Source organism: Melopsittacus undulatus, chromosome 8, assembly GCF_012275295.1.
Source record: "Melopsittacus undulatus isolate bMelUnd1 chromosome 8, bMelUnd1.mat.Z, whole genome shotgun sequence".
Classification (NCBI taxonomy): Eukaryota; Metazoa; Chordata; class Aves; order Psittaciformes; family Psittaculidae; genus Melopsittacus; species Melopsittacus undulatus.
Genome location: NC_047534.1, coordinates 9,491,747 through 9,513,599, shown reverse-complemented (window position 1 = coordinate 9,513,599; position 21,853 = coordinate 9,491,747). Strand labels below are relative to the sequence as shown.

At 41.8% G+C, this 21,853-nt stretch overlaps 1 protein-coding gene across 1 annotated transcript in view; it reads left to right on the top strand.

The window, feature by feature from the left end:
* The window catches only part of XYLT1 (xylosyltransferase 1), a 196,505-nt gene that overhangs the window by 84,204 nt on the left and 90,448 nt on the right, over window positions 1-21,853 (top strand). Inside the window, exon 2 of the mRNA XM_034065353.1 lies at window positions 16,597-17,131. Within this exon, the coding sequence (XP_033921244.1) occupies window positions 16,597-17,131 (535 nt within the window). The remainder of the gene's footprint in view (window positions 1-16,596; window positions 17,132-21,853) is intronic.

Genomic DNA, 21,853 nt, shown 5'->3' with positions numbered 1-21,853 from the left:
GACATCTTTGAATGGGTCAAGGGCTGAAGTGTATTGTGGATCACCTGTAAAAGTGTGGCTTGTGCAGGTGAGAGGCAAGCTGCCTTATATTGGGCTGGATCTGCTGGGGCACTGTGCACATACAGCCTGTTGATGCTGGCTGTTGGAGCTTTGGTGGGTTGTGATCTAGATTTGCTCTAAGTTCCATCACTGATCCACCTATGAAGACTATTCTGTATTTTCTAAACAAGACCATGCTGTAACATGCTGGATTTGTGTGGGGATGAGGTGGCTTGCCAGCAGAGAAAGGCTGACTTTCTCCTTTCTATTGACTTCTGGGTGGGGACTGCCAGAATTTCACCTTGATCTGTAAAATCAGCACTGAAGTAATACATTTACATGTGGGAACAGACTTGTTGACTATACAGAACAGAGGAATTTGTATTTATAGCTGTTGGGTAAAGTTGTAATTGTCAGTCTCTTTATGGACAGTTGATAGCAGGTAAGATAAATAAGGGTTTCTTTAGCCACTGCTCCTGTCTTGCTGCAATATTCTGTGTCAGCAGGGACTTCTGGCTAACTAGCACACATTTATACACAAACAGGGAAAGAAAAATAATTCAAGTGACTCTTTACTTCTAAAATATTAACACGAACCACTTGTTTACTGGCAGTAGCCCAACTCGTGCGTTGGGTCAAAGAGTTAAGGGTGATAATGAATGCCTTGGAAAAAGCAACAAGATTATTATCTTAGAGATTTCAAAATCTTTAATACAAAAGAGAAATGTTGCCTAATAAATTCCTAGGTCTGCTCTTTTTTAATTTCCTTGAGCAACTCCATGAGCCAATAATAGCCCATGCACATTTTAACAGATATTCAAAGTCTTTTCTTTCAGAGGAATGTAAGATTTGTTTGGCATAAACTGAGAATCTGGGATATAGGCAGAGCCTAACATTGTTTTGTCTTGATAAAGGCTTTTTCTGTTCTAAAGGACAACACATGAATTAAACTAAAGATGACAGCTCATCCGAGGCTTTCATCGCATGCAAAATGCATCTTTTCACATTGGTATTTACAGCAGGCTGCTGCTTGCATCAGGTTTCTTCAAATCTGCTTGGCTAACATAATTTGATGCTAATAAAGAATAAGAAAGGGCAACAATTTCAGTTCTGCTAACAGTAATAAGTGGTCCTGCCTTTAGAAGTGATAGGAACATAGAACTTGTTTTCTTACAGGAGCCTCCTGTATCTGCTCTCTGATACCACCAGCTCTGAATTACAATGTGGTACCTGCTGGGAAAGCTCATCTCCGGCTATTTGTTTCTTTTGTGGAAGAGTTTCTTTTTCCTCCTTCCTGTTTGCTCATAGCTAGCCTCCATTGGTATTCCAGCCAGCACAGTCTTAAGCAAACATTTCTGTGCCATCCCTCTTGTGCAGCGGCTTGTCCAGCATGCGGTGGTGGGGAGGGAAGCGGGAGAAGAAAGAGCAGCAGAGAGCTGGTAAAACTCTGTGTTTCAGCATCTTTCCCATGCTTTTGCTCCTTAAACACCCTGGAGTTCACAAAGGGAATTGTGTGTAACCTGTCACCACTGGGGCTTTTCCAGGAAGGTGTTTAGGTTTTTGTGGGTTTTACAGGCTGCTTCAGTTGCCTGGCAGATGTGCCCAAGGATCCAGAGTCTGGAAACTTGCTGAATTTGTTTCTTTCCTAGCAGCATTATGTCATTGAGAGGCAGTAGGTAACAGACAAAGTAGAGTAATAACTGTCTTTTTTCTTGGATATACCGAAAGCACCAACCAAACAGCCAGAGCCCCCACACTGGCAGTCCTTATCTGCACCCATCACAAAAGCTACACAGTGTGAATGTCTCTCATTGCTATTGCTGCATGTAGAGCTGTTGATATATTCATCCTTACAAACAACAGATTAGAAACCGCTAGCTTTAAATCTGTACTACCAATAATTCCCATAGGCTGATTTCTGTCAGTGTGTGCATCTTTGCAGATCGTGCATCCTAGATAAGAGTTGAGAGAGAGATTTTCTTAATTTCAAACCCTTGAAAACATTACTCTGCTGAAGCATTATTATTATGTTGGTAAATATATAGCATTATACTTGCCAGGTGTCACTTTGATTATTTGGATGATTGACATAGTAAAAATACTAATGGGAAATAGATGTTTTGGAATATACACATAGCATGATGTATGCTTTATCATTGTGCTGTCTCTGCAAATGAAACTGTTCCAGCAAACAGAACATTCTCAGGAGTTTCTTTCTAAAAGGTACTTCTGCAGTAGTATGTATACCACGGTTCTTGTATGCTATTAAATATTCTTGTAAAAAGAGAACTGTCCCCTGTGTAGAAGATCAGAATCTGTCCTGCACACCAGGAATGAGATATAAAAGCAGAGGGGAAGCTGTGATTGAAGTTCCTATTGGCCCTGGGAGAGAAAGCATTGCTCAATATGTGGTATTGCTAACAGCTTGTCTTTGTAAACAGGGTGCTGACTGAAAGGTGTCTTTGCCCTTTCACCATACTACCATGCTTGCTGGGAGTTGATAAGTACTACAAAATAAAAAAGAATAAATCCAGATGACCACAGAGCAACTGGTTAGAAAGCCAAAAGTAGTAACTTCATCCTGCAAGTTCTGCTGTCCTTTTAATTCTGTTTAAATGGAAATAATGCCGCTTTTGTGTATTGGTAGTTTTATATTCCCACACAGCTTCTTTTTGGACAGTGCTGATGCTGTAGGAGATGATTCATCAAAATCTCAGGTAAACTTGGCACAGTTCACATACTATCTATTTATAGACCCAAATTTAAAGTTTTCAGTCTCAATTTACCTGATTTTGCTGCTTTAGAATAGGGAGATACAGACAAGAATTACGTGACAGACAAGATCTACTTTTCATTCTCTGAATGGCAGTAGATTTTATTCTTTTTTTAATGAAGGAAATTTACTACTGTAGAAGAGGCTGGTCCATCAAACATTTAAATATGCAGTTTAGAGGTTGCTCGTGTTCATACTGCTGAAGTTAATTGTGTGGTTTTTCACACTGCTTATGGATGAGTTCTGAGAGATCGCACTGTGCGGAGCTGCTAACACATGTGTGCGGTCCTCTGCTCAGGATTGAGCAAGCAAATGGTTTTGTAATACAGCCCAAAGCTGCTATTTTGATCAAATACTATTAACAGTTATTTATGGTTTCCTTAGTGGCAGTTTATTACTGGGAGAATAAAAGGGGATATTCTGGGGAAAATGCTGAGGAATGCAAGTTGTTCACAGCCTGTATGGGACAGGGTTTTGTGGTAGACATCCAAACCATAACTATAGTTCACTGAATGTTTAGGAATGGTAAATGCCACAGGTGGGGAGTTAGAATGGCAAATATATGTAAGTACATACTAATATAACTGTGAGTGAGCATGTGTTATAATATTAGAAATGGAAATAAAATCATTTAAACCTCACTTAAGAAGACATCTCAACAGCAATACCATGGACTCTGTTGGGCTTGATGTTGAAGACAGTTTTGACCCTGTAAGACAGAACAGGATCATAGGATGGAGGACTGAGTACAAACTCTGAAATGTGCCCAAGAGTTAGGGAAAAAACTGGTATACTTAAAGTCCCTGGGTTAAAGTTTATTTTGGATTACATGAAAAACTGCTGATTGTAGATAAACCTTTGGAATAGTTGCAAGGCCATTCTAAAGTTGCCCTTTAGAATGAAGTGTTTTTGTGATGCTCTAGCATAATAACGTTAGTTAAAACAATGGAGTATATTGTGATTCGAGTTTTTTGCATGGCATAGTCTGTGAATAGTGACTAGCTAATTTAACATTATGCTGTGCTGTTGATCTAATTCTGTCAGTTGAGGATGTGTATATGCTGGGATATGATCATTGACTTTGTGTTGAGTGGTTCCTTGTTTCTGACATAATTGTAAGTGGTAGGTTGTAGAAATATGACCATTGTTAAATGCAGTGTAATTACAAATCACCGTTTTGACAGCACTGTGCTTACAACATGAACAAAAAGCTGTTGTGTGGCTAAAGGAAGCAGGGCACTATACAGTCTGGTGTTTGGCTCAATGTAGTCAGAGTTTTTAGTGTGGTAGAGAAAAATGATTTAGTCTGCAAATTATTCAAGTAAGGGTGGAGGTCAGTTTCCTGGAAAAATTTTGATGGCTTCTACTAATGGTACATTCTTCATGCTCTTTCCTGGAGCCAATAAAATGACAAGGTTTTGAACTTAAGGTGCATCTTTTTTTGATGTTGGAAATCTGTATTCCACTGCATCTTTTATCCCAAATCTCTGTCATCTTTCCTCATGCTGTTAAGAGCTATACAAATGAGCAGTTTTAATGAATCTATCTGCAAGAACAGAGAATGCAGTACTGCATAAGCAACTCTTGCTGAGGTCAGGTCCCAGGCTGAGTTTTCAGGAAGGCTGTACTGCTGACAAGGTAGCTAAGGAGGCAGGTGGCAGAGTCCATAATACTCTCCTTTGGCTTTTCCAGTTTTTATTTTATTAACGTAACTTGCTGATCTTGCAGAAGAACCTTCCATTGAGATACAGAGCAGTATCTAAAAACCTCTTTTCCTGAGTCTGGAAATCTGCCCTATGATGAGGACAGGACACCTTCAAGGTTGACATCCACACTTAAGCTTTCCATTATTAGAGAAAAGGTAATTTTTTAAATCATCTCCTAGCACTGGCACATATCCATGAACCTGTGTGATCATACTAGTTTATATGGGCAGAAAATTCAGCTGTTGAATTTCAATTTGGAATTGAAACCACATGTAGTTTTGATAGGGGGGAGAGAGAATTTCTCTGTTGCCCAGTGCAGGCCTGCCTGCACAGGGTCACTCCTTTACCAGCACAGCAGGAAGGGCCAGGCAGAGTTGCACAGAAAGCTGTGGAGTGGCTGTAGGACAACTCCTGAGGACAGTCACCTTGAGGCAGTCCTTGGAGATAGAAGACTGTGAGACAGTCTTTCCACACTGGTATCTCTCCATGTTCTGGGGAATGGACAGGGGAGAGAAGAGATGGTTAGGAGTAACCTGGCCTCCATGGGTAGAAATGAAATAGTAGAAGTAGAGTTTGTCGTTCACCAGCAAGCAGTCACTGGGTCACATGTCCACATATTTCTCTCAGTCCTTAGTGTCCAGGAGCAGTGCTATACCCTTGCATGAAAGGGTCTGTTTGGCTCATTTCAGTTAGTAGATACAGGATAATATATTTGAGCCCCATGATACCAAACTTTGTGTTGCCATGTATTCAGCACTGGATAACTGTTGCTTATCTGCAGTCCTCTGCAGTCAGCACACATCCTGAAGAGTTCATATTTTGGTCTCACCTGGAACGAGGGAAACATGAAGACCTTTCATTTCTGTGTGCTTGGTTCAAAGACTTCTTGTGATGCTGGGCAAGTGAAAAAAAATGTGAATGAATCTATTTCTTTCAGTGCTGCTGCTCATATTAATAGGCTTTGCTCTTCATGCTTGTATTGTAATTCTGATTTAACAACATTTATCAGTAGAAGATCACTGCAGGGTCTTTAATGATTATAGTTGTTCAAGCTGATAGTCTGGGACTATTAAATAAGCTCCAATTACTTCCCATTTATTTGTGTTGTTTTTTCCCTTCAAGTAACAAAATGTAATCCTGAAGTTCATTATTATTCTTTTCATTGTATTCATCTAAATAGATTTTCTACCTAATTAAGGCTGAATATGTTTGTGCTAAACTGACCATATATTACAAGGATGTTTTCATTTGTGTGTGAGGGCGGCTTTGCTTTCTTCCATCCATATTTTAATTACGTTTAATTTCTATAGCTGCCAGAGATCCTATTGTGTGTCTCAGCAATTCACCCTGGGCTGCTAGAGATTGTTTAGATTGGAGTTGGAATAGGCCTCCAGATGAATTTAGTTGGAATCTTGTTAATAACAAGTCACCAGGAAGCAATTTAAAGTGTTTACTACCGCTTTGAAAGATGTAAAGTGTGTATTGGCTGAATTCGGGATGAAAGAAATAGAGATGAAAGTGGAGGGATTTGGTTCAGATTAACCATGTTATTTTGGATGGGGTGGGTCACCAAGATGAGAAGGTGTAAAAAGAAAAAAGATGAACAGGTTTGCTGGTGGTGTGTGTTCAGTGTGGGTGTCGTGTCCGTATTCTGAATATTTAAATGACTGAGCTTTACTCCTACATTTATTTAGTATTAATTATTTATATATGATCTCTGTGGGGCACCTTTGTCAAGGTTTTATAGTGTGGTAAAATTAGAACCACAACATCACTTTTCAGTATTAAAAGAACCCACCAGGAAAGATGATTATGTAGCTGTACTGGGTTTGACCATACCCACATCCCATGCCATGCTCCAGAAGATGTCATTGTGCAAGCCCATGTGCGGACATGAACACTGCGCTGTGCTGTTAAATGTCCTGGGTGAAGCCTTCTCATTACAGAGTGAGAATAGCACCAGAAACCCTATGCCTGTTGAAGGGTTGTGGAATGGCTACTCTGTGGAATGGCAGGTCTTTTCAAATGCTGTTGGATGGTCCTGTTCAAGTACCATAAAGTAATAGTCATTAATGTAAAAAGTCACTGAAATTACCTTTCCTGTGAGAAAGGGCTGACTTTTTAAGCCCCTTCATGTCTGAACTCTCTATTGGAAGGGTTTTAAGATGCACCTTCTCTTGGGAAGAAGCTGTAGGAAAATCAACCTCTGGGGTTTTCCTGAGCTTCCTGAGAAGATGCGTTTTGCACTGTCAGGCCAGCCCTCCTTCTCTTTCCTAGTTTTGTGGTGAATTCTGTTTAAAGATGTGGTTAAGCTGAAATGAATCCAGGAGGCTTAATAACTCTGGTAAATGGTCCAGGATAGTTGCTCAAAGTGAATGGCCTTTTGAGGGTTTGTTTGCCTGGGAGGGTTGTGTCATGCAAGGGTGGATTCACTTGCTTGCACCAAGGCAGAGCTCATTGCACTGCAAAGCAGAGTGAAAGCCACTGAAATCTCTTTGTGTACATGATATTTAGGCAAAAAAGCCTGCCTGAACTCAGTGTTGGTGTTACTGTTGGTGAGCTTGACTGGGAGGGACCTTTGCCAAGAGAAGGCGGGGTTGTGTGCATTCATCTGGAGTCTGTTAATGAAATCAAGCATAGGATCATTTAGGTTGGAAAAGACCTTTAAAATCATCGGGTCCAACCATTAACCCAGAGCTGCTAATCATTGAAAGGGAACAATATGCGTCAAGTGGGGGCAGTTACTGGTTATAAATCAAGTTCTGTTACAGACTGGGCAAATCTGACTAGCCTGTGGTGTCAGTCCTCCTGTGTAAGTACAAATCTTCCTGAGAAGCTTAAATTAGCAGAAAACATAGTTGTCAGGTTTGGCAATACAATGGATATGTGCTTTCACAGCTCCCTCTAGCAGTGTTCCAAACTGTTTAATAACCAGATGAGCATTTTAAATTACTGTTAATACAATATGGCTCTTCATACAGTTACTGTGCTAAGCTGGAGCAAATGTGAAAATCTGTCTGGAGTTTTGAGGGGTGCAATATTGTTTTACTCCCTAATCTAAATCACTCTGACAGCCAGTCACATGTTAGCAAGAAACAGAAAAATTCTTTGAGGAAAACAGCCAAAATTTTGAAGCTGTTTTCCTTTTGTTTCAAACCAGAGTGTCTTTCCTTAATGTACAAATGTTATGTATGCAAAAAGGGAAAAAAGCAACATGAATGATATTTTAATGATGATGTTGTTAGCATTTTGGAGCCCACTGCTGATGTTGATGTGAAGAAAAGACAGAAAACATCGTTAACATTTTTGAAAAGGAAGGGAAAAACAATCCTCCAATGCAGATGTTCCAGTGCAGGGTCCTGTGTGTTCTGTGCACTTTGTGGTGGTCCATCTGTTACTTTGCAGCCCTGAATGCAAGCATAATGATAGTTTGGGGCTAGGAGTGCCTGTGAGTATTTGTTAGCACTGAATCCTGGAGTACTTGTGCTTTTTCAAGTATCAGAATCCCCCTTTTAACCCAAATGATTGCTTATTCTTACAATCTCTTTACCTAACAGAAAAGACTGTATTTAAAACAATTTCGTCTTTCATCCTTACCAGCTTGCAAGTTCAAAGTCAATAAAGTTGTTTTCACCATTTGTGTCTTCTTTAATGTTAGGCATATTTGTGAGAAATACAGAACTTGTATTTCTCACAAAATGTTTCTCACAAGTCTTCAGCCACTGACAATTAAAAGTACAACATACTTACTACAGCAAAATGGAAAAACATATGGAAAAACTTAACTCCATTAACATCTGGTGTCTTTTCTCCATCTGCTCTCTTTGGCCGTGCTTTTGTCCAAACCTGCCAAAAGTACTAGTTTGCCAAGGGTCTCATGGTACATCACCCACGTCTTCCATTAAGTTTCACAATTCCTTGTTCATTTTGGGGGTGCAGCTGGATGTCTGCATCGCTGTGGCTGCACAGCGGCTTCAAGCAGAGCAATGGTTGTTCTGTAGTTTGAAAGATGTGGCAGGCAACAGTAGGGTGAGCGCTGTAGCCGGAATTGGTTTTGTACCCCCAGGGCTCTACCCTGGCTGGCAATACACCTTTTATCCAGTGGCTTTCTGAGCCATTGAAATGAGCATCTGAAGGATGTCAAAGTCTGTGCTGTTGAGCACAGGAGGTGATACCTGCTGTTATACTCAGCCTCTGGATCGTGATGGCTGCAGCACGCAGGTGAGGTGCCTGAAGCTCCCGCAGAGCCAGCAAGGTGTCAGCCCCACATGCTCCATCATCCTGAGGAATGAGCTTGCTTGGTCCAGCAGGGAGAAGAGAGGATCTTACCCATTTTCCTGCCTGGCTTAGCAATACTTTTGCTGTGACTTCTTTTTTTTTAAAATTATTATTATTTATTTACTATCACTCTGATGGTGACCATCCTGCTATGTTACATGTAGCAGAAGGGTAAGCATTCAGACAGTTCTGGGTAAAAGCCCTGTAGTTTTGTTTTACAGTGGTGGAGAAAGATGTTTTTTCTTGGACTCTTGCAGAAAAGGAGAATGAAGTGAAGCTGCTTCCCATGATGGCCTCAGGAATTGGCAGTGGGGCTGAACTTGCCGTGCTCCCTAGTTTGGCAACCTGCAGCTGCCCATGGTACTGTTGTTCTGAAGAAGTTTCTTTGGCCATGTGCCCAGGGAGACGAGTGTTCAGCAGTTTCAGAAACATGGGGTGAAATTGGATTTTGGAGGCTACTGGAGCATAAGGAGTATTTAGTTCTGCTCTTGTTCTGAAGACCATAGTATAAGGTTTGTAGTTCTGCTGGGAGGAAAGGGTTATGATTTCAACCAAGAAACAGCCCTCAAATATGCAAAGGTTAAAACGGGGAGGAAGGGGGCAAATAATTCAGGAGCAGCCCTTGCTTGTGGAGATGTCATCCTCTGCCTCCTCTGGCAATGAAAAGGTATCATTATTAAATAATTAACAAGCATTTCAAAATAATATGTCACAAAGCTGTAATTAATATTGAGCAGAAACTTGTTTTAATTATCTTCTCACAGTGCTGTTTAAATTCTTCTTGGTCACAGGACAGGGAAAATAGATGGTCCTGTAAAAACTGACCACATCTCTTTGAGGCTTTGACATTTGATGCAGATTTTGAAGCTGTCCATGAGCTGTGAGCCTGCAGTAGCACAGCTCACCCCAGCGAAGTACAAGTGTTTGCAGCAGCTCTCGGCCCTTGTTTTGTCTCAGACATGTGAACCTGCAAGGCTGCCCAGTGATTGCATATTTTCATGTGAGAGCAACGATTGTTCTGTATTTTATTATGTGACAGGAGAGAAGAAAAATATGTTTTGGGTTGGTTTTTTTTATAGTACAGGGTTTTGGTTTATACCTGGCCCTTAAGACCAGCATGTCCAGTACTTTGTATTTAGGGAAAGTCTATTGTTTTGTTGTTGCTCAGTGTGTGCATATGTGTATTCCTGGTTTGGTTTGCTGTGTCTTTAAGGTACTGAGCTTTGCCAGGGAAAGAACTTGAGAATATGTTCTTAGTACTAAAAGACAGAAAAACTGTGCGTGCTGGGGAGAAAATCAGTTGTGTCAGATAAACTGAAACTGTGAACATTTGTCATTCAGGGCTTGATTGCACATGGTCCATCCATCTGTGTAATATTTATAGGAGTTCCTTGATACAGAAATTGCACAATGAATAATTTTTCCTGAGAAGGCAGCATTTTCTTATTGTAGGGAGGAAATGTTCTGCACAATGCAATGAAAACCTTTTGCAGATAAATGCAAGTTCTTATTGTGTGCCCTTGTGAACTGTTGAGAGTTTTCCTTAGCTTGCTTCACAAAGCTCTACAGAAGGAGCCATCTAGCAGCGCTGTATTTCTGCAGATGAGTAGCAGCGATGCTGGAGTAGTGCTGTGGACAATTCCCCTATGGTTTGGAGTCTTAAGCAGCCATGCAGGGTCTTGTGTGCCCTTGCTGTCTGCAGAGCTGCTGTGCATTGGGCCACTGATGTTTGTGTCTCTGCTGATTAATATGCACCTTAGGTTATCTCTCTGAAAGCAGATTTGAAATTGGTCTGGTGTTGGCTTTTTGAATTTTACAGAAATAGTGATACTGCCTAATCCTGGCTGCTGGTGGAGACAACTGTCCAGAGTCAGTCTGAAACTATGTGAGTTGGTTCCTAATGGCTTTCTGCTGTATTCTAGTCTTACAGTGGGATAGCCCACAGAGAACATGATGGTTTGTTGGAGTTCCTTCATTTCCCTTGGTCAATAATACAGCCATAGTCTTTCACTGTAGATAGAGTTGCAGATATACCAAAGAAAATATATTTTGTGTGACACATAAAACACACTGAAGGTGGAGAAATAAAACTTGTGTTCAACAAGGAGCAGAACTTGGAGCAGAATTCAAACTCTCATTGCATGCATGGCTCCAAGCTTAAAATGTTATTTTTGCATTAATGTTATACTATTATTTTTAGCATCAATGACCATCAGTATGTAATTGCCAATGATCTCATGCACGCTCCTGGGTACAGACTGTTCCTTCGCAGTTTGGGAATATTTGCTTGTTGTTGCTGAATCACAGCGTGTTCACATGCAGAAGAGACCTCACAGTCATTAAAACTCTCCTTGCCAGGGCTCTCACCATTGAGTACTCAACAGTTAACCTCTACATGTATCTTCTGAGGTGGAGTTAGGACAGAAAATTTCTGTTTGCGGAAATCCTTCTTAGACCTGTGTTCCATGATAAATGGCCACAGTGTCACACTTGATCTTTGAAATGCAGTGCTACAAGTGATGAAAACCCTCCGAGGGTTCCTTTATAATGACTGTGAACTGTGTTGGCTTTCAAAATGTGGGAAAAAAATTACTTTGACCCGATGCTGTGCCTCTCTGTGAGAGTGGAATGACTGTCATTGGTGTTGGGAACAGTAGGTCAGTACTGGGCTACAGACATGGCTTCCCTGGCTGCACAATTTTTGCTATTAGTCCCCAAAGGGAGACCAGTGTCACTCTGGGGTTGCTGCAGAGTCATGTGTGGAACGATGCGGAAAGGGAATCTTTTCCCAGGACTGAACTGGAAACACAACAGAAATACATGCTCTTGTGTGGCATATGTTGAGTTTGACACCTGTAATAGTAATTTTAATGGGGTAGCCTCTCAAAGGAATTGTCTTTGGACAGAGCCTCTTCTGATCGGTGTCTGTTTTAGGGACAATTACTCTATTGCAAAGACCAAAATGGTCTTTTCCATAACAACTTTCTTATGCTTTCTGTGGATGACATTAAATCTACACAGCAGTGTTATGTGTGGGTTTGAAAATACAGCTTTCGTCTTAAGCTGTGGATACATACAGGCTATATTAATAGGCTCTCTACTTCTAATTTGGTCCCAGTATATCCTTCAGTTTTTGCAGTGTGTTTAGTGTGATTTTCAAGCATGAAGAGAGATAAGGAGGTAATACTAACTAATAGGTAGACAAGAGGTGGAAAAGATGATGATTGAAACAGTGAACCAGCTGGTGTATGCCCCATGGACTGTCAGAACCAGGAATGCTGGTTTCAACACCATCTTTCTATAGGATGACTTTGTCCTGGTGTGAATGTCTTAGATATCTATGGCAAATATAGTCTGCAGTTAATCCAGCACTATAAAAATGAAATATTGCAGCACAAGTAAATCCCATCCTCCTGCAGCCAGCTGAAAACCAGATGTGCTGCTTTTGTTTGTACCCCTGAACTTCACAAGTGAACACAATTTATTGTCAGCAGCTGCTGCTGTTTTAAGCTCAGAGTGCTGAGCTTCATTTCCCCTGCGCTGCAGCCATGTGTGTTCTGCTGTCATAGAATCATAGAATAGTTAGGGTTGGAAAGGACCTCAAGATCATCCAGTTCCAACCCTCCTGCCATGGACACCTCCCACTAGACCATATCACCCAAGGCTTCATCCAACCTGGCCCTGAACACTGCCAGGGATGGAGCATTCACTACCTCCCTGGGCAACCCATTCCAGGGCCTCACCACCCTTACAGTAAAGAATTTCTTCCTTATATCCAGTCTAAACCTCTGCTGCTTAAGTTTCAACCCATTACCCCTTGTCCTATCACTACAGTCCCTAATGAATAGTCCCTCCCCATCATCCCTGTAGGTCCCCTTCAGATACTGGAAGGCTGCTATGGGGTCTCCATGCAGCCTTCTCTTCTCCAGGCTGAACAGCTCCAACTTTCTCAGCCTGTCTTCATATGGGAGGTGCTCCAGTCCCCTGATCATCCTTGTGGCCTCCTCTGGACTTGTTCCAACAGTTCCATGTCCTTTTTATGTTGAGGGCACCAGAACTGCACACAATACTGCAAGTGAGGTCTGACGAGAGCAGAGTAGAGGGGCAGGATCACCTCCTTCGACCTGCTGGTCACGCATCTTTTGATGCAGCTCTTGAAGTCATTGTGCTGTAGAAATCTCACTTGTCCTTGGTGAAAGTTACTGTGAGAGAGAAATGCAGATTAAAGGTGTATGGAGATTTCTAGTTTGGTGGTATTTAACATCTACATCAACAGGTATGGGATGGCATGAGGCTGGTTTTGACTGTCCAGCTGTGGTATTTGTTGCATGACATTGTTTTGCAGTATCTACAGCTCTTGTTTGGTACAGTTGTTCTACAACTGTGTTTTATTTTTAGTCCTTGCTCCTCCCAAAAAGATGTCTCTGCAGACACTGGCTGTCCTCTGTGGTGTTTGCTGTCCCTGTGGGCAGGGAAGAGTTACAGCCAAACTCAGTTTTGTGTCTTCTTTTGAAGCATTTAAAATTCATTTGTCTGTTCAGATTCCAGCATGTAGACTTAGAAATGCATTTCCCAGAGGGGGGCAAAGCTCTTGAAGGAGAAAAACAGTTTAAAGAGGTGAACCATACACCAGTAAATCTGCTGTTTACTTTGCATTTTCCCCCTGAGGTTTCATCACAGCTCTGCAGGTCATCAGGAATGCTCTGCTTAAACACCCGTAGCTGCTCCTCTGATCCTGTGGTTGCTGTGTAGCCTGATCAGACACTCATGGGCACAGGGAGGGTAATATGGAGAATGAAGGTCCCAGCTGAAACATCACGTAAGTGTAATGTCAGACATTGTTTGAAACATGAATGGGCCTGGATCTCATGCTGACACCTTTGAGAGGTTTGGATGGGGCAGGAGGGGAGAGCGTGGGGCAGGGCCATGCCCTCTGTGTGCCTGTCACTCTGGTTCCAGCCAATGTCTCGTTTGTGGGTAGTAAGAATTATGACAAAAAACACCAACAGTGAAGTGTCTTCTCTCTTCCTGCCCCTTTCATCAATGTGCCATTTGCTGTGCAGATTAGGATTAAAATTTTTTAAAGACAAAAATAATGTAGCAACAGTCAGGCTGTGGGAGGGAATGTTGCCAGGATACACAGAAATATCCTATTGCAGCATTGCCTTTAAAGACCCTGGAAAGAGTTCAATGAAGAAGACAATTATCTTTTTTCCCCATAGTTGCGGCTAGGTATTTTGGCTGTAAGTTACAGCATGGTGGAACACTCCTGTTACTAATAAGAAGTGCTTTAAACTGTATTAGCAATGAAATAAAGCAAGTGAAAATACACAGGTGGCATCACTAAGCTGAGGTTTTGGAGCTGGCTGAACAACAAAGGGAATGTGACAGCTGTCAGACATCTGAAGTCTCAGAGCAGTGGCACCTCAATGAAGATGTTTTGGGTATGATGTTTGTAAGTTTTACGTTTGTCTTGCTTTATTTGTAGTTTGCTGCTGGGTTTGGAGCAGTCCTTTTTTGAAGATACATTGGAGATACAGGCTAAGTGAAGGGAGCTGGGCTCTGGAAATAATTGGTTTGGGAGGTTTTGTTTTGTCATTCGTGGGAATGAGGGCTGTCTTGAAACTATTTTTGTTTTCTCTTTGATGTCCAAAGAAAAGCACCGAAGCTGATGAAGGGTCTAGAGCACAAGTGTTACATGGAGTAGCTGAAGGAACAGGGTTTTTTTTGCCTGGAGAAAAAGGCTTGGGGCAGACCTGATTGCTCTCTACAACTACCTGAAGAGGAGGATGTGGAGAGAGAGGGTTATCTGTCACTTATCCCAGGAGACAAGTTATAGGCCAAGAGCAACTGTCCTCAGGTTGTGCTGGGGAGGTTTAGATTGGTTATTTTGAAAAATTTCTTCACTGGAAAGATTGTGAGGCATTGGAACAGGCTGCCCAGGGAGGTGGTGAGGTCACCATCCTTGGAGGGATTTAGAAGGTGTGCAGCTGTGGCACTTAGGGACATGGTTTAGTGGTGGACTTGCCAGTGCTGGGTTAACAGTTGAACTTGATGACCTTAAAGGTCTTTTCCAACCTAAACAATCCTGTGATTCAATAAAAAATTCTATCGTTTGTGCTATTTAAAAAAAAAAAAGACAGAAGAAAGAATTTGATTTCATGTGTAGCCTTAAAAATTAGATAGCTACATTCTCCCCAAACATATTTTAATTGAAAACATTTGGGTTTTGTTTTGTGCGTTGTTTGTCTTTGTTTAGAACAACTCTGCATGCCTCCATGTCTGACAGCTAAAGCTATTTGTGAGCTGGAGATACTCATGGAGAGAATCACTTCAGTTGTTCACAGAACCTAATTCTAATGAATCTCACTGCTGAGCTGCAGAGGTCAAAGTGAGACCTACTCCTTGCATGGCCTTGGATAAGCCATTATCTCCCTCTCCTTCTTCTGTTAAATAGTTCCTCCCAGAAGAGGTATGAGACATAATTAGCTTATGCTGGTAAAATGTTTTGAATACAAATAGTGGTTCATAGGAGTGGCTCCCATCAATCATCCTTAGCAGATGCTGTCATTTACCAGCCTCTGATTTTTGGTTAGGCCTTTCACAAGTGAAAAGAAAACAGGTCAGACTCAAAAAGTCTATCAGTATTTATACTTCTGTCTTCAGATGTTTTAGTAACAACTTCCCATTGATTTAACCTGCTACCAATCTCTTTAATAAATTGAGATATTTCCTGTTCCATGAGTCTGAAAATTGTGTCCCCACTAGCCTGAGGGCTGTTTTATGTGGTTGGAGCAAACGTAGCTCTGCCTTACCCACCCCTTGCTATCAAACAGGCTCCCATTTGGCAATACTATACACATATAAGTGCCTTTCAGTTTTGTTCTAGTCTGTCACATCTTTTCTAAAGCAGATTTATGTGTTCTCTGTTGTCCTTAGGATGCCTAAGATAATCTTCCTTTTTCTTTGGTGTTGTAAACTTGCTCTGCTGATGATGGGATAGGACTAGTTCCCATGATAATAGGTGGAGGCAGGGCTGAAATTGTGAAGCAAGGCATTATTCTGCATCAGAAAAATGTTTTACATCTGTTCCTTTTCCTTTATATGATACTTCTGAAGTGTTACAATGTTATGGTGTGTGTATTTGCCAGATGCTGACATATGGGCCTGACTCTGACCCTCCATGAAGCCTGGGTGTCTGTAGCTGCTCATCCTCTCACATGGGGCTGGTTGCTGCCACAGCTTCCCACTTGTGGCAAGGCTGCAGTGCAATTCGTGGAAAACACTTCTCCAGGGTTTTATTATGTAGAAACTCTAAACTTGGTTTGTAGCAGTTACTTTACTGAAAGAAATCTCAGGCTATAAAGTCATGTGTTGCTTTCTGCAGAGGAATTGGGGCAGTTCCTGGGATACCGAACTGCGATCATGAACATAAGGAGTGATGGGAAGCATTGTAGGACTTGCTCTTGCTGTATTGGAATCTGTGTCAGTTTTGCCATTGATTTTTAATAGTGTCAGAGTGAAGTCTCTGGTTAATAATTGTTCACAAACCTGTGTAAAACCTCCCTGCTCCATCTGGGATGGGGGTTGGATCCTGGCTTGGTGATGGAGGGAAGCAGGCGGTAGTGGTCTGCACAGCTCAGAGGCCTCTCGGCTTTATCTTTCTGTTATAGATCCTAACTTGGGGATTTCTTGCAGTATGTTGGATCGTAATTTATGTTTTTATGTAAGAAATGCTTGTATTGCATGGGACGTGTTTACATTTAGTAAGATGAGTATAATTTTTCTCCCCATTTATAGGATGGATATTTTTCCCACCGACCAAAAGAGAAAATGCGAACAGACAGCAATAATGAAAATTCAGTCCCGAAGGACTTTGAAAATATTGATAACAGTAACTTTGCTCCCAGGACTCAGAGGCAAAAACACCAGTCTGAGCTGGTGAAAAAACCCCTTAGCAAGCAAAAGGAGCACTTGAGAAAAAAACTGGAAGAGGAGAAGATGAAGAAGAACTTGCTGCTGGGGAAGAGCTCCAATGAGGTGGTGCAGTTCAGTGATGACTTGGTCAAAAACAGCAGCAGCAGCAACAGCAACAACAATTTGAAGGCAATTCACAGGTCTTCCAGACACCACCATGTAAAAAAAAAAGGAAACAGCTCTCCTGAACTGACATATGACCAACCACCAAAGTGTGAGGTGACGGGCAAAGAGGCAATCTCAGCCATGTCCCGCTCTAAAACTAAGCAGTGTCGGCAGGAGATCGCAGAGGTGTATTGCCAGCACAAGCACGGGAAGCTGATGCCGGAGAAGGTGACACGGTTCTGTAAGCTGGAGGGTAAGTTGGTAGATGGTGAAGGAGAAATAACGTGGTATCTCAGGGGAAGGGTTCAATGTAATTGAAATGGCCTTCTGATGACAAAAAATGGCTTTATTGCAGGAATGTGTAGTGTACTCGGCCTGTGAAAATGAGGAGGGGCTTAAGGATGTTTTCACTGGAGAGTTTTATGGATGTCACAAGATCCTTGGTAGATTTTGTACAGAATTTGTTTCACTTTCACCATGATGTGACTGAGGTATTCATCTGCTATTCTGTTCCTCTTAAATCTGCAGACGCAGAGAAGTATAGTTGAAATCTTGTTACTCTGTACAGGAGTTGCATGCTTTTTGGGGATCAGGGAACAGCCATGGTGAATTTGCTAGCCAACAGATGAGTGGCATTGCTGTTATGGCCATGTGGCAATTTTTCTGCCACAGTGGAGTTTTAGCTAATAACCAGGACTGCAAAGAATTTGGATAACTCAGATGATTATCAGAAATGCAATATTAAAAATCTCCAAAAGCATGGAAAAAAAATCCAGTATTGTGGATTACTTCTACTTTTAGTGTTCTTCAGTCAGCAAAATAACTTTCAGAATCACTGTGGTAGAGAATCAGTTACCTCTGCTAGCCTAAGCCAAGCTTTGATTTGTTGCTTTTGGTTTCTCCATGCAGTCAGATACCTGTGGTATCTCTTGGCTTGCTGGCGGTTTGCATGTGTGAGCCAACCTTCTGCTTTTCAAGAAGAATGCTTCATGTGCCACCATTCATTCAACTGTAAGCTTCCCATACAGCAGTTCAAAGTTCCTGTCCTGTGACTGGCACTTCAGCCCATGCTTGTAAGGATATGCCAGTGTCTCTGACTGAGCTTTCCACAAACAAGATGATAGCTTTCTTTGAGATGGTGCAGCAAACATGGTAACCCATGGGCATGAGGGGGTCTTTAGTTTCTTTCATTAGAAATAGTACATCCTCTAACCCCCACAGCTTATCCATTTATTGCACCAGCTCAAAGCAGTGGTTACTATTGGTGGGAGGGAGGAGGATCCATGTTGCTATTGTCTAAATTAGGAGGCTGAACTCCCTGTACAGACAGTGGAAAAAAGAAGAGGATGTTTCCAAGCAAAAGCATCTCACTAGTACAAAGGGTTTTAATTTAGATGACACATACTACCAGGATGAATGGTGTGACCGCCCCATTTTCCACCTTAGTGCATCTGTGATCATTTTTGGTTTAGTTTGTTTTATTTTTTACCATGTCTCTTTTGGTGTTTTTTTTCCCTTTCTTACCATGGTAATACTCAAAATTGTTAAGCTGGGGAGGGGGGAACATTGGAGATAAAGACTTAATGGAAGAGGCAGAAGACTCTGTGTTCAGCAGGAAGCAGGGAGAGGGGCAAGGGCAACACAACACAAGTTGGAGGGATAAAAGAACAGTAGAGAAGTAAAAATTGAGCAAAACCAGACACTGGTGACAGGCTGTGTATCAGTGAGTACACCTGGGAGCCCCTGAGGTCACATTGGGGTGCCATTGGGAATCCAGTGCTATAAGCATGTCCTTAGTATCTTTCCCTCTTCTTTCTTAATGACAAGAGAATCAGCTTTGGTCTGTGAGAAAGCTGATGGAGGTCAGCTCTTTGCAGACACTGTCCTATGCTTCTTGGGATCAAGGACCAGTGTTATGTTACTTGTGTAGGGTAAATGCATCCCATAGACAAATTTGCAAGTGATATCCTGAAGAGAGCTGGAAGATGTGTTGTCATTAGTGAGGGTGCACACTGCAACTGTGTGCCATTTTACCCACATCCCCTGCCTGGTAATCTGTCTTACAGAGATGCAGGGTGACTTCCCAGAAGTTTCAAGCAACTGCCATTCTTAAAAACAGGCTTCTCAATAAATATTTTATTTGTTGTTGCTTTTCTTAAATACAGAATTTCCCTCTTATGCCCTGCAGTCAGAATAACAGCATGGTCTTATAACCAAGAACAGTGTCACGTTTTACACTCAAAGCCTTTCAGTGTGTGTGTACATTGCAGATCAGTATGAATGCTTCCACCACAATAAGACATAGTAAAACATCCAGGAAAACTGTGAGCTTCAAACACTACTAGAGAAATAGAGTAGTTGTCCAAATATGATTTTATTTTGCAATAAAACTTAGTAACAACAATGAAATTTAGTAACAACTCATGAGGCGTGGGTATATACCACGTTAAAAACTAAGTATAAAAAGACTGTGGCTGCAGTTTTTAGGTTTGCAGTCTTAGAGCTTCATTTAGATTTTTAGGCAGTGATGCTTGTTTAACAAGAATAATTAAGGGACATCTTAACTTAGCCAGATGGATCCTTGTGGAAAATGTTGACTTTTCTTTGCCTCAAGGTTATTTCCTCCTGCCCATGCTGACAGATGAACTCAACCGCTTCAGCAGCCAGATTTCCTTGGCAGAAAATCTGGACATCCTTTGTGTTAGATACAGAGCTGCTCTAGAGCACGTTTGGGAGCTTTGCTGTGGGTAAATGATAATGAAGCATGATAATGAATGGGATGCGAGTTGCTTATGCAAGAGGTGCCAGTGTGCAAGCAGACAGGGACATCAGACCTATGGAGGAGATCCAGACTTTGAAGTCAGACATTCTCAAATGTCTGAATATAGGACTATCAAGACTGGCATGTAGGAACCCCAGAAATGAAGGTGTCCAGTGTCTACCAGAAGGCCTTATATGTATCTAACTAGGTAGGTCCTTCAGATTTTACAGCCATGTTAAAGACACACTGCCTGAGTTTAAGTGTGTTGTGGTCTCAGATCTCTCCTCCCCACTGCAGAACATAAATACTGTTGTTGTTCAGTCCATATTGGCTCCATCCTTCATCAAAGGTATCTTCATCAACTCCAGAGGTCTTTTAAGGAGTTGAACTTGATCAGCAGATGTTTGTGGAGCACTGGCATCAGCTTTTGGGGATATTAGGCACCTCATTGTTAAGATAATTCGTAGGGGGAGGTCTGGGAGAAGGTTTTGCCACTTCATGCATCAAAGAAGCTATATTGTGTTCATCAGCAAAAGTCAAACATCCGGGGATTGAGTCTGCATATTCAGCATATGAGTGCTATTCCCTTCAGTTTGGTTTGAAAAAAAAAGGTTTCCTGTCTGTTTTCAGCAGAGCTGTGAAGTATAAATATTTATGTATTGGAGCAGCACATTCATCCATTAACCCAGCATATGAATGTGTTCCCAGTGCTATGGTTTCCATTGAGATGTCATCCAGCATTTAATCCCCTTGGATCCTGTCTCAGCTGATCAAAACCACAAAGTTGCTAAATGTAGCTATCAATCATGGACATGACTCCATCCAGCTGTCATAAATGTGAATTGTTACATTCACTTGAGTGGTTATCAGCAGGAACAGGGTCTTACAGTCTGTTTCTTTTTTCTTTGTGATATTTTATTGTTTTGAAATGCAACAGGCAAAGGAAGTTGAGTATCAATATCTTCAGTGTATAAAAAAAAGGGTTGTTAAAACAAAAAGCATCATGTTTACTACCTGGCTGAGATGCAGATATTACTTCCATGAGAAAAAAAGGACATGGGCTGCAGTCCCTCTAAGGACACCGCAGAAAGACAACACTGCTGAAGCAGCAAAACAGGACATGGCAGCTTTACCAGTTACCTGACTTGGAGAGCACATGAGCTGGCATTCCCCAACAACCCAGTCCTGAAAACAGGGCACAGATGCTAAGGAACAGGGGATTGTTATCAAAGGGTTTAGGTGCAGCTCTATCCAAAATCCAGATGGCTGAGATCAGGGCAACAGGCATCTTGCAAGTCACCTTTCACTCAGAAGGGAATGTTTGGCATCTGTAGAAGTGTATTTTGAGGGCAAGATACAGTCAGTGAAGGCAAGAATGGAAAAGTAGGTTCAGTACAAGGTTAGATGAGGAAAAGGCAAATCCCATCCTGTGCAAGTTGGGGAGTGGGTACAGAGGGACATCCTTTTGAGGAGTTATTTTCTTCTTAGGAGATCTGCCCTTGAACAATTTGTGGGATGGGGCATTCACGACTTCTCTGGGCAGCCTTTTCCAGTGCCTCACCACCTTCATAGTAAAGAATTTCTTCCAAATATCTAATCTGTATCTGTCAGTTTAAAGCTGCTGCCCCTTCTTCTGTGACTACATGCCATTGTAAAAAGTCCCTCTCCACATTTCTTGTACCATTTAGGCACTGATAGCAGCTCTAAGGTCTCCCTGGAGCCTTCTGTTCTCCAGGCTGAAAAACCTCAACTCTCTCAGCCTGTCTCCATAGCAGAGGTGCTGCAGCCCTCTGAGCATCTTCATGGCTTCCTCTGGACTTGCTTCAACAGGTCCATGCATGGTTCCTCCTTAGTCATTTGTACCAGGTCTGTGAATCATCGTAGGCACAGTGCCAAGGGCTATCTGCATAACTTTTCCTCTGGGCTAGTTTCTTTAGGCTGCCCCAGGGGAGATTCTGGCCTAATCATCATTAATTACCAAACTGGTAAAACCAACTGGGTTTATGCTTGACCCAGATCCACGGCCAGATAGGCCAAGAGTATGTAACAGTGTTTTTTTTGACGGGTGTTTTCTAAAATGTAGTTCCGTCAAAAGAAAAGTCCCCAAGAAAGCAGGGAGCCTCAAGTGGGCCTGATTTATTTCCCCTTGGCTCTTCTGTTGTCTTTTCTTAGTTTATAAATCAAATAGGTTTTCTGCTACCTTCATCCCTGTGG